Source organism: Neophocaena asiaeorientalis, unplaced genomic scaffold, assembly GCF_003031525.2.
Source record: "Neophocaena asiaeorientalis asiaeorientalis breed wild unplaced genomic scaffold, Neophocaena_asiaeorientalis_V1.1 scaffold606, whole genome shotgun sequence".
Lineage (NCBI taxonomy): Eukaryota > Metazoa > Chordata > Mammalia > Artiodactyla > Phocoenidae > Neophocaena > Neophocaena asiaeorientalis.
Genome location: NW_020173687.1, coordinates 12332479 through 12344611, shown reverse-complemented (window position 1 = coordinate 12344611; position 12133 = coordinate 12332479). Strand labels below are relative to the sequence as shown.

General features: G+C 49.4%; 1 protein-coding gene across 3 annotated transcripts in view; it reads right to left on the bottom strand.

Annotated features, from left to right (window-relative positions):
• PREX1 (phosphatidylinositol-3,4,5-trisphosphate dependent Rac exchange factor 1) overlaps positions 1-12133 on the bottom strand; it is a 197954-nt gene that overhangs the window by 104011 nt on the left and 81810 nt on the right. For all 3 annotated transcript variants that reach the window (XM_024750367.1, XM_024750368.1, XM_024750369.1), the window contains 2 exons: positions 10657-10728; positions 5112-5234 (listed from right to left, as the gene is read on the bottom strand). In XM_024750367.1, the coding sequence (XP_024606135.1) occupies positions 5112-5234; positions 10657-10728 (195 nt within the window). The remainder of the gene's footprint in view (positions 1-5111; positions 5235-10656; positions 10729-12133) is intronic.

Genomic DNA, 12133 nt, shown 5'->3' with positions numbered 1-12133 from the left:
CTGCTGTCTGGAACACTAGTGAGAAGAATTCTGGAACCCCATGGAGAATGCTGTGATTGACTAGCAATGTCTGCCACGGATGCAGGAGAGGGGAATAAGTCATAAGATCGCCACAGTTTGTCATTCCTCATTCCCTGAGCCCCTTCTCTGACACACTGTGTAATGTCATCCTCTCCTTCAGCCTGTGAAAAGGGCAGGGGAGAAGGCTTGAGACTTGGAGAAGTTAAGTTTAGTAAATGACAACACCCCTCTTCAAAACCATGCCGAGTTTCATCACTCCCATCTCCTTTCATTGAGCTCAACCCCAGCTGCATCGCAGGCCGAAGATGCAGCAAATGTGGAAATGCTACCCTTGACAGCTAAGAGGCCAAGCGTTCAATTTCCTCCTAGGGGCGCCCCGTGGGGCTTTGCTTGTTTGTCTTGGAGGAAATGGACAAACCATTGTGCACACACAGACTGTGGGGATGGGGGGCGTGTGGCCATGGATTTGGGCTGTGAGGGAGGAGAAGAGGACAGCTGCCAGCTGGGGACAGCTGGGGGAGAGGCTCTAGCCCCCAGAGAGAGCTCCGAGGATTGTCAGAAGTGGTGGCTGCCGTCCACAGTACCCAGGGGGTGACACTAGCTCCACGGAGACCATCTGCTCCCAACCACTCATTTCACACCCACAAAGACTGAGACTTGGAGAAGGGAAGGAGCTGGCCATGTAGACCTCTCTGGTGGGGAGGGGAGTATGAGATTCAGGTCACTTTCCGCAAGCTATCTTCCGCCTGTCCACACAGCTGTGGGGTGAAGAGGCTAAAACCTAACACAGACCACACCAATTCTTGCTAAACCCTCCAACTCTCATAATGCAGTCCCTGCAGGACAGGGCCCCCCCATGACATCCCTGGATTCGCTCCACCACTGACTCCGCTCCAACCACTCTGGCCTCCCTGCCTTCCTCCAGTGGACCAAGCCTGCTCCATCCAGGGCCGCTGCCCTGGCTTCCTCTCCATGTGGAATATCCTTCTCCGAGATCCCCTACGTCACCACCTCACAGAAGCCTTCCCTGACCAGGATCGCCAGATAAAACACAAGACACTCAGCTGAGTGCTCATGTCAGATAAACAACAAATCGTGTTTCAGTAGAAGTATGTCCCAAACATTGTATGAGACATACTTATGCTAAAATATTATTTGTCGCTTACCTGAAATCCAAATTCATCCAAACACCCACCATTCTGGGTGTTGTTATTTGCTCAATCTAGCAACCCTGTCCCTGACTTCCCAACTTCAGACAACCTCAAGGAGAGTCACTCCTCACATCTGCATTTTATATCCTTCACAAACCCACGTCCACGTCTGAAACGACCTCCTCTGTCAGCTGACTAACCCTCCTCATGGAGCCTCATGGCAGCAAAAAGCAAATCTGTCTTATTTAGGGCACCATCCTCAGGGCCAAGGACAGTGCCTGGTGCACAGTAGGTGCTTAATAATGATATAAAGGGACTTTATCATGTAAGACGGTGAGAAACACAAGTCCAGGAGTCAGACGACATTGGCTCAAATCCTGGCTCCAACACTCACTGCCTGGGTAAGCTTGCGCACTGACTTACCCTCTCTGGGCCTCAGTTTCCTCATCTGTAGAGTGGGTATAATAACAGCACCCACCGTTAAAGGTTGTTGTGACGTTGTAATGAATTAATATACGTAAAGCACTCAGACCAGCACCCAGCACAAAGAGAAGGTTCACTGAGTGCTAGTTTGCAATCACCTCAGTAGTTAGTGGTTGGGTTTGGGGGTGAGGGTGTGAGGGAGTCCCACACTGTCCACTGGCTGGGCAGCAGCGGTGAACTGGTCTGTAAGCCAGGGCCCCTCACAGGGTCTGATGTGCCCCTTCCTCTCCTGGAGAGCCTGTCCACAGAGCTCTGTTCCCAGTCACCACCTTACAACCCCGATGCTGTCTGGCTGGCCCTGGTGCCCCCTCCCTTTGGGGCTGTCGGGGGATGCTGTGGTGAGTGTGTCCTATCCGTGAGTCCCTCCGTCCTCAGTCTGAGACAGCTGCCTGGCTGGCCCGAAGCTGTCCACCCACTCCCCGGGACAGCCCATGTCCAATGGGGGTGCAAAGGCCCCGCCACCTCATGGCAATTCAGGACGACCTGAAGGAAGAGGCACGCCAGCTCCAGAGCTCCCCCAACCCCAGGTGGGGTCAGGCCAGGTGGAGACTGTGCAACCTTCTTCAGCTGCTTCCAACAGGCCACCTGTACGCAGGCCTCCAGCTCCTGGAAACCAGCCTACAGCAGTGGCCGCTTTTAAAAAGAACTCAGCACCGTCTGCCATGAGCCTGGGGGGAGCGGGGTGATGATTGCAAATGTTAAATGAAAAACATGACTTTAAATTAAAAACACTGAATCATACGTGGAGAAAGCTGACTCCTTTTTCAGCTGTTCCAATTACCTCAAGGAAGGGTCTCAGCAAGGTGTGCTGTGACACCAAAGCCAGTCTGACACCATTCATCTTCCTTTGATCAAACCCAGCGCAGGTCTCAGGCTCAGAGACTCAGGTGGGCAAGAGTTTCTAGACGGAATGCTGTAACACAGCTTGGTTTCTATTGCATTTATTTTTAATAGCAAGAGACACTCATTTTCCACGTCCAATAATGATGCAAATTACCCTTTTAAATAAGTTTTTTTGACTCCCCACAAAGGCCTGAACATCCACCGTAGGCACATGAGGATTCTGAGGGTAGGCACTGCCCTCACAGATGTCCAGTTTGATGAGGCTACATGAGGAGGGTTCCGGGCAGCGCAGCAGAGGGTATGGAAAAGAGGCTGCCTCCTGGGCTCTAAAATCCCCACCTTCCTTCCTCCAGCCGTCCCCTGCATCTCTGAGCAAATTAGCCCAAGTAGGGACTCAGGAGCCGGAGACCCTCACTGGCCAGTGCGCTAAACCTGCTTACCACACCTCTGCGGCTCAGGCAGAGAAGTCGGGGGACACATGGGGCCTGGAGTTATCGGCAAGCTGGAAAATGCACCCTGAGGACCCCTCCCCCACTTCGTCTAAAGTATGGACTGTTCCACTTTCAGCTCAGATGTCATCATGTCACGGGCATCCCCAACTATGCCACCACCTCCCAAAAGCCTTCCTTGGTGCCCCAGCTGGAATAACACCCATTGCTGACACTCATGCAGCACCAGCTTGGAGCCAGGCCAGATCTCACTGCTTTACTCGAATTAACTCATTTCATCCTCATGACAGCACCATACAGCAGGTACTATCATTACTCCCATTTTACAGAGTTGGAGACTGAGGCCTGGAGAGGTGAAGTCACTTGCCCAAGGTCACTCAGCTTTTCAGTGATAGAACAGAGAATGGAACCTAAGCAGCCTGGCTCCAGAGAAATAGGGCCTCACTCCTTCCTCTGAACCCAAAGGGAAGACTGTCCCTCCCATCTTTTCTATTTTCCTATTCAAGATACTTGTCCTGGGGAATTCCCTGGCGGTCCAGTGGTTAGGACTCGGTGCTTTCACTGCTAGGGCCTGGGTTCAATCCTTGGTTGGGAAACTAAGATCCTGCCAGCCCCGCGGCTCGGGAAGAGAAAAAAAAACAAGATGTGTCCTTAACCAGTACTGCCACTAGCCCCTCTCACCACATGCACGGCTACCACCCTGGCCGATGGGCACCATCATCTCAGACGTGCAGTGACCTCTTCCTGGTCTCCCCGCTTCCCCAGCAGCAGCCCTTTAAATGCAAAGCAGATCACATCCCTGCCCTGCACCACGCCCTCCATTAGTGCCCATCTCACCCGTCTGCTCTCACGTTCATCCTATTTCAAACGCTGAGGAACGGTGGCCACGCGAAGAGCTAATAGCCAACATTTAGTGAGCACTTACTGTGGGCCAGGAGCTGTTCGGATCCCTCTCCTTCCTTGTATTAGCTCACTCGATCCTCAAGGACATCAAGGGTCAGGTCTAGTTTTTTACCCATTTTACAGGTGAGGACACTGAGGCACAGACAAGTTAAAACAACTTGCCAAGGATGACACAGCCCACGAGCAGCCCAGCTCTGCCATGCTAATCTCAGACCACACAGATGTGATTCCCTGGAGAAGGGAGTTAGTAACGATGACAATGACAACGAAAGTAAGCACCGACCGAGTGCTTGCTCCAGGCCAAGGTCTCCCATCTCAGCACCGCTGACACTTGAGGTCGGATAATCCTCTGCTGTGGGGACCTGCACATTATGGGCTATCTGGTGGCATCGCTGGCCTCCACGCACTAGAAGCCAGTAGCATGGCCCCCTCCCCAAGCTGTGGCAACCAAAAATGTCTCCAGATGTGGCCAAATGTCCCCTGGGGGCAAAATAACCCCCTGGTTGAGAACTGCTGCTCTCGGCTACACACTTTGTTGCTTTACCTCTTTGAGTCCTTCCATCAACCCAAGGAGGCACCATTATCCCTACTGCTCCATCTGAGGAGGAAACTGAGGCTCAGAGAGGACTGGAATCTGGCCCAGGCCTCATGCCCGTGAGGCCAGTGCGGGTTTCCTCCCAGTGGGGAGGGTCTCACGCAGCACAGGTAGAGAAAAGCAGTTGCCTCCTGTAGGCTAGGCTGCCCCGCTTCCTCCAGCTGTCCCCTCACAATTCTAAGTGACTTGGGAAGAGAGTGGCTATTACAACAAGGATCAGTCTCCCTGTCCAGCAGTCCAAGGGGGCACCCAAGGGTCAGACACCCTCGGTGGCCAGTGGGTGGCCAGACCGGGACTCAAATGCAGGTGTGTCTGACCCCAGTCCACCCTCTTGGTCAGGCTGCAGCAGAGGGGCCCCGCCAGGCCAGGCCAGGAGGAGCCCCAGGACGCAGTCATTCAGCAAAGAGCTCTGAGGAAAAGGGGACCACACTCTACATAACATTAAAGGGAGGGAGAGCCAACTAAAAAGAGCCCCAGTCTGCTGGGTCCAACCCTCTGCCCATTGTTCCCGGGGTGGAGGCTGGACCCACCTGCCCACCTGCCTCTCCCCCTCCCAGATAGATCTGCAGACGAAGCTAGCCAAGGGTGGATGGAATGGGGAGCCGGGGGAGAAGCCCACTCCCCAAAAGCTGCAGGCTCTGGTAGGGGCTGGGGCATCGTACTCACGAATTTTAAGAAAACATTCCCAAGTTCATGCTGAGACTGAGGCTCCGGATGTAAACAAAACTCCAAGGCAGCCAGGAAATCCTTATGAACTTCCAGGATGTCTTCAATGTTTGAGAACAGGATCTGCGAGGGAAAAATGAGGCCCAAGGAGAACATTAATCGAGGCGTAGAGGAGACCAAAATGAAGCATTAAAAAAAAAAAAATACATAGGGACTTCCCTCGTGGTCCAGTGGTGAAGAATCCACCTTGCAATGCAGGGGACGTGGGTTTGATCCCTGGTCAGGGAACTAAGATCCCACATGCCGCAGGGCAACTAAGCCCATGTGCCACAGCTACTGAGCTCTCACACCTCTACTAGAGAGTCTGCGTGCCGCAAACTACAGAGCCCACGCGCTCTGGAACTCGCGTGCCACGGCTACAGAGCCCACCCGCCTGCACGCCACAACTAGAGAGAAGCCCACGCACCACAACAAAAGATCCCGTATGCCTCAACAAAGATCCCACGTGCCGTAACCAGGACCGGACACAGCCAAAAATAAATTAAATAAATAATAAATCTTTAAAAAAAAATACATAATCCCCCGGTGCAGGCGAGGAGGGTGTAGGAAAACGGGCAGTCTCATATACGCTGGAGCTAACAGAAATCATGATACTAACAAAAATACTGCCAACATTTACTAAACAGGATTAATGCCTAATCCTGTACCAGTAACTTTATATGCACTTATGGCATCTAATCCTCACTATAACTCCACGAGGCAGGAGCTATTATCATCCCCAATTCACAGAGGAAGAACTGACGCTCAAAGAGGATTAACATTCCCAAGGTCCCGTGGGCCAGTGAAGCAGCGGAACTGAACTTCACACTCAGCCTGCAGAGGAATATATACCAAGACATCCATCACAATCTTCATCACGGCCAGACACACCTGGTATGTCCAACCATAGGACTGATTTCTTTTTTTATTGGAGTATAATTGCTTTCCAAGGTTGTGTTACTTTCTGCCGTACAGCGAAGTGAATCAGCCACATGCATACACGTAGGACTGATTTTTAAAAACGACGAGGGTACTTCCAGGCACCTATTAAAATGACCTGATAGCAGAAAATACAATAGGGAAGGATGCTCTAAATGTGCCATTTAAACTCTCACAAACAATATATGAGTGCCTGCTTCCCCACAGGAACCTATAAAGTTTGAAATGCACAATCTGACCCACAACTGTACATTTCAGAATTTAACCTTTTGACCAGTCATTTCCAACCAGGGCTAGTTTTGCCTCCCAGGGGACATCTGCCAATGTTTGGGGACATTTTCAGTTGTCACAAACTGGGGAGAAGGATCCTACCGGCGTCTCATAGGTAGAGGCCAGCGATGCCACTACACGTCCTGTAATACACAGGACAGCCCCCATGGCAAAGAATCGTCCAGCCCAACTTGTTCATTGCACCCAGGTTGAGCACTGGGTGGATGGCCAAGACCATATACTGCAGCCTTACGTGCACTAGTAAAAGATTAGACAAAAGCCAAATATCCATTAACGGGGACTCGTCAAACAGTTAAATAAAGGGGATTGGCTATATTTAAATACATGCCATATTCTGAAATACTTTGAGCCTGTGAAAAGAATCTGCAGGTCTGTAGAAATGGATCTGGAGCCCTGGAATGATCCTTGATATATACTGCGGGGGGAGGGGGGGAATCATGGTGCCACATGCGATTCCAATATGGCTCCATTTGTGTAAAATAACACACGCAAAGGCCACGCCTATGTTGGCAGAAGCAGAGACCCCCCTGGACAATAACACAAGCTGCTAACCGTCAGGGCCTCTAAGAAGAAGAACTAGGGGAGATTTTCACTGACTTAAGGCCCTTTGAACTGCATGAATTACTTTTTCTGTTTTGTTTTTTTTTTAAATAGGTGCATTTTTTCTTTTTAATTTGGCCACACGCTGTGGCTTGCAGAATCTCAGTTCCCCAACCAGGGATCAAACCCAGGCCCTGGCAGTGAAAGCGCCGATTCCTAACTACTGGACCACCAGGGAATTCCCTAAACAGGTGCATTTTAAATTTAATTTTGAAGAAGGCATTCACAGGGTTCAAAAATCAAAACAGGAAACTAAATATGGTACAGAGTCCCTCTCCCACCCAACCCCCCACTCACCACCCACAGCAGCTGGCAGCCAGGGGTCACCAGTGTCGCTAGGGCTATGGTTCCCTCTAGGGTTTCTCACCATTCATTCATTCAGCAAGTACTAACTGAGCCGCTACTGTGTGCCAGGCCCTGGGGACACAACAGGGAAAAACGACGTGCCTGCCTCCATGGAGGGGACATTCTACTGGAAGGGGACAGACAACCAACAAATAACTATAGTTTTCTAGGTGAAAAGAAGCACTAAAGACAAACATAAAACAGGAAGGGAGTCCCAGGGTGGAGCAGGAGGAAGAATTTGGACATTTAAACACGGAGGCCAAAAAGGTAAGGCCAGATGCTACCAAACTCTTAGAGGAAAACATAGGCAGAACGCTCTATGACATAAATCACAGCAAGATCCTTTTTGACCCACCTCCTAGAGAAATGGAAATAAAAACAAAAATAAACAAATGGGACCTAATGAAACTTAAAAGCTTTTGCACAGCAAAGGAAACCATAAACAAGACAAAAAGACATTTCTCCCTCAGAATAGGAGAAAATATTTGCAAACGAAGCAACTGACAAAGGATTAATCTCCAAAATATACAAGCAGCTCATGCAGCTCAATATCAAAAAAACAAACAACCCAATCCAAAAATGGGCAGAAGACCTAAATAGACATTTCTCCAAAGAAGATATACAGGTTGCCAACAAACACATGAAAGGATGCTCAACATCACTAATCATTAGAGAAATGCATATCAAAACCACAATGAGTTATCACCTCACACTGGTCAGATTGGCCATCATCAAAAAATCTACAAACAATAAATGCTGGAGAGGGTGTGGAGAAAAGGGAACCCTCTTGCACTGTTGGTGAGAATGCAAACTGATACAGCCACTATGGAGAACAGTATGGAGGTTCCTTAAAAAACTACAAATAGAACTACCATACGACCCAGCAATCCCACTACTGGGCATATACCCTGAGAAAACCATAATTCAAAAAGAGTCATGTACCACAATGTTCACTGCAGCTCTATTTACAATAGCCAGGACATGGAAGCAACCTAAGTGTCCATCAACAGATGAATGGATAAAGAAGATGTGGCACATACATACAATGGAATATTACTCAGACATAAAAAGAAATGAAACTGAGTTATTTGTAGTGAGGGGGATGGACCTAGAGTCTGTCATACAGAGTGAATGAAGTAGGTCAGAAAGAGAAAAACAAATACTGTATGCTAACACATATATGTGGAAAAAATGGTTCTGATGAACCTAGGGGTAGGACAGGAATAATGACGCAGACATAGAGAATGGACTTGAGGACACGGGGAGGGGAAGGGTAAGCTGGGACAAAGTGAGAGAGTAGCACTGCCATATCTACACTACCAAATGTAAAATAGATACCTAGTGGGAAGCAGCTACATAGCACAGGGAGATCAGCTCGGTGCTCTGTGACCACCTAGAGGGGTGGGATAGGGGGGGGGGGAGGGAGATGCAAGAGGGAGGGGATATGGGGTTATATGTACATGTATAGCTGATTCACTTTTTTATAAAGCAGAAACTAACACACCATTGTAAAGCAATTATACTCCAATAAAGATGTTATTAAAAATCAATCAATCAATCAATCAATTAACATGGAGGCCAGGGACAACCACTCTGAGAAGGTGACATTTGAGTCAAGGTCCCAAGGAATGAAGACCAACTCCATGGACCCTATGGAGGCACCAGTCTGCAGGGGGAGAGCCCTGAAAGTGAGCAGGGAAGGCCAAGGGGCAGGAGACCACTCGTCAAAGCTGCAGTCCCAGAAGGCCAGGGTACCTCTTCGTCCTCCTCAAACTCACCCTGAGGGACACTTGTCCCATGAAGTGGCTGGAAGAATCACCCACACTGTTGGGTTATTTTTCTCTCTCTTCTTCTGTCCAGCTCACATGGTTAAATCTGCTTATGTTAAAGACACATAGGATAGATCCTACTGTTATACTTACTTCAAGGAATGGCTACAGAATTTCAAAATAAATATCTGTCACCTGAGTGTATACCCCAAAGAAATTAGAGCCTGTGTCCCCCCAAAAGACATAGACAAGAACGGTCATCACAGCCAAAAACTGGAAATTGCACACATATCCATCCACGGGAGAATGAATGAGTCAACTGTGGCACAGTCATACTACAGAATACTACACAGCAATGAAAAAGAATGACTTCCAGCTACATACAACAACATGGGCAAATCTCAGAGACATAACAGTGAGCAAAAGATGCCGGGCATGACGAAAGAGCTCATTTTTATACATAGTTCAAGAACAGGCAAAGCTAATTAATGCCACTAGAAGTCAGTGGTTATCTTTGGGGTGGGGGCATGTACTGGGGGCGCACAGAGGAGCCTGCACTTAAGATTGTACCCTTTACTGTGTGTGAATTATACCTCATAAAAAAGGTAATTTTTTCAAACTGTAATAAATTATAAATTTTAATTATAATAGTTTTTAAGTTGTAATAAATAGTTTGTAATAAACAGACCTAATAAACAGTAGGTAGTCAGTAAGTATTTGCCCAAAGAATGAATGAAAAGCTTTGATCCCAGCCCTACCAGGGACCTGCCATGCACTGGCCCTGTGTAGGTCTCTTTACGTCTCTAAGCCTCAGCTTTCTTATCCAAAATACTGGACTCAGAATTGTCAATGTACAAGGTATCCTTATTAACCAGGACACACACAAGGGGATGTCCTGCTTGATCAAGCCCTTTATATGCTGTACATGCTGGCACCTCTGACCCCGACCCTGCCCCGTCTCCCCTCTCTCTGAGGACCAGGACCCTGGAGCCCCAAGGACTGGAGGTGGCTTCCCAGAGAGTGAGGCCACATTAGAAAGCCAGGCCTAGGGACCGCTGGGGCCTCCACCATGCACACAGAAGGTCTACTGACTTCCTTTCAAAACTCCCCAGAGCCACAGCCAAGACTTAGCCTGGACCCAATTACTTATCTGCCCAGCCTCGACACTCAACACCCAGTGCAGGGCAGGGGCCAGGGCTGCCAGGAGGGCAGATGGAGGTGCCAGGCTCCCAGGGGCACTCGGGAAGGGATTTTCCACTGGCTGTAAGCCAGGGTCCCTGGCATAAGGAGGCTGGAAGACAGGCTGGTTGCATTGAGCAAGGGGAAAGCCTCGAGGTGGGGAGTGGGGCCCTGAGGCTGAGTCCTCCTCACATCCCCCAAGCACTGTCTGCTTGCGGGACCCAGAGCCCTCCAGGGGCTGCAGGGAGCAAGCCACTGGGAGGCCAAAGGCAGCTGCCCGCAGGGTGGACCCGGGCACGCTCTGAGCATCACCCGGGAGGAACAGGCAGCTCCACACACAGCGGCAGGGACAGTCGGGAGAGGGGCCAGCCCCGGGTCCACACCTTGACGTTCTCCTCCGTCAGGCCCTTCTCCACCGAGTCCGCCGTGTTCTGCCGGATGCGATGCAGGAATGCCTGGAGGAGAGAAGTAGGGAGAGGTGAGCGTCCACGCCTCCAGTCCCCCGGAGGTAGCCCGAAAAAAGGGTTACCAGTTCAAACACCAACTAGGCCCTGGGAGGCACCACAATCCAGGGACGTGGGCAGGAAATAAGCAACAACCGACTCTGCCCTTCAGCCAACATGTGTTTATGGAGCATCTGCTCCACCAGGCTCTGCAGAGACCAACACAAACCCTGCCCTCATGAGCTGCACTCACCTGCTTCATCACCTGCAGGACCCTCTCAGACTACAATTCATTTTCCTTTTTTTCCTCTTGCTTAAAAACTTAACTTCTAAATAATAACCATCCACATGGCTCAAAAATCAAAAATATAAAAAGTCAAAACTATGAAAAGTCTCCCATACCACAGGCCCCATCCATCCAGTCCTTCCCATACCCCATGGGAACCACAGCTCCTAGTGGCTTATGTATCATTCCAAATAAACATACACAGGTTGATCAAAGAGTACAAAGTTCCAGTTATTGGATGAATAAGTTCTAGGGATCTAATGTACAGCATAGTGATTATGGTTAGTTATACTCTATTATATACTTAAAGTTGCACTATGGTGGTAATCATTTAGCAATATATAAATGTACTAAAGCAAGCTGTACACCTTAAACTTACACAGTGTTACATGTCAATTGTATCTCGATAAAGCTGGGGAAAAAAACACAAATATATTTATGTATATACATACACACACACACACACACACACACACACACACACACACACATATATGTTCTTATTTTCCCCTTTTTACACACCAAGAGATAGCAGCATACACAGGATGCACTGCACCTGCTTCTTCCACTTAGAGATCCCTCCATATCATTACATGGGGAGCACCCTCATTCTCTTTTCATGGCTGCCCAGGATCCTACTGTGTGGACAGACCAGAGTCGTTCTGCCACTTTTTTCAAGGTCTTGGAACAGAGAAATCATTTCCCTCCTCTGTGATGTGACAGAACGATAAAGGCGGGGCCTGGCAGGGACTGTGGGGAACAGGCAAGCTCACATGCATCGAAGCGGGGTGGCTACTTGTCCCCGCCGAGTGCGGCCAGGTGGGAAGGCAGCAGGCCCAGTATCACCAGATGTTCCGGGTTTGGGTTTTTTTTTTTTTTCCCAAGAGAAACCAGAAATTAGGATTTTTTTTTAAAGCAAAGTCTCCCAGCTTTTAAATGGTGGCAAAAGAGCCATCTGTTTTTGTGAGGAACTAGGTTTTAGGGGTCAGGCATGAAAGTGGAGGGACCAGAGTGGAGGGGTGCAGCCCCTCCACTGATGAGCAACGACAGCGGCCTGGCACTGGTATGGGTGGGACAGAGCAGGCAGAGGACAACCACTGAGAGATCCCATGGACAGGCCGGGGAAACAGA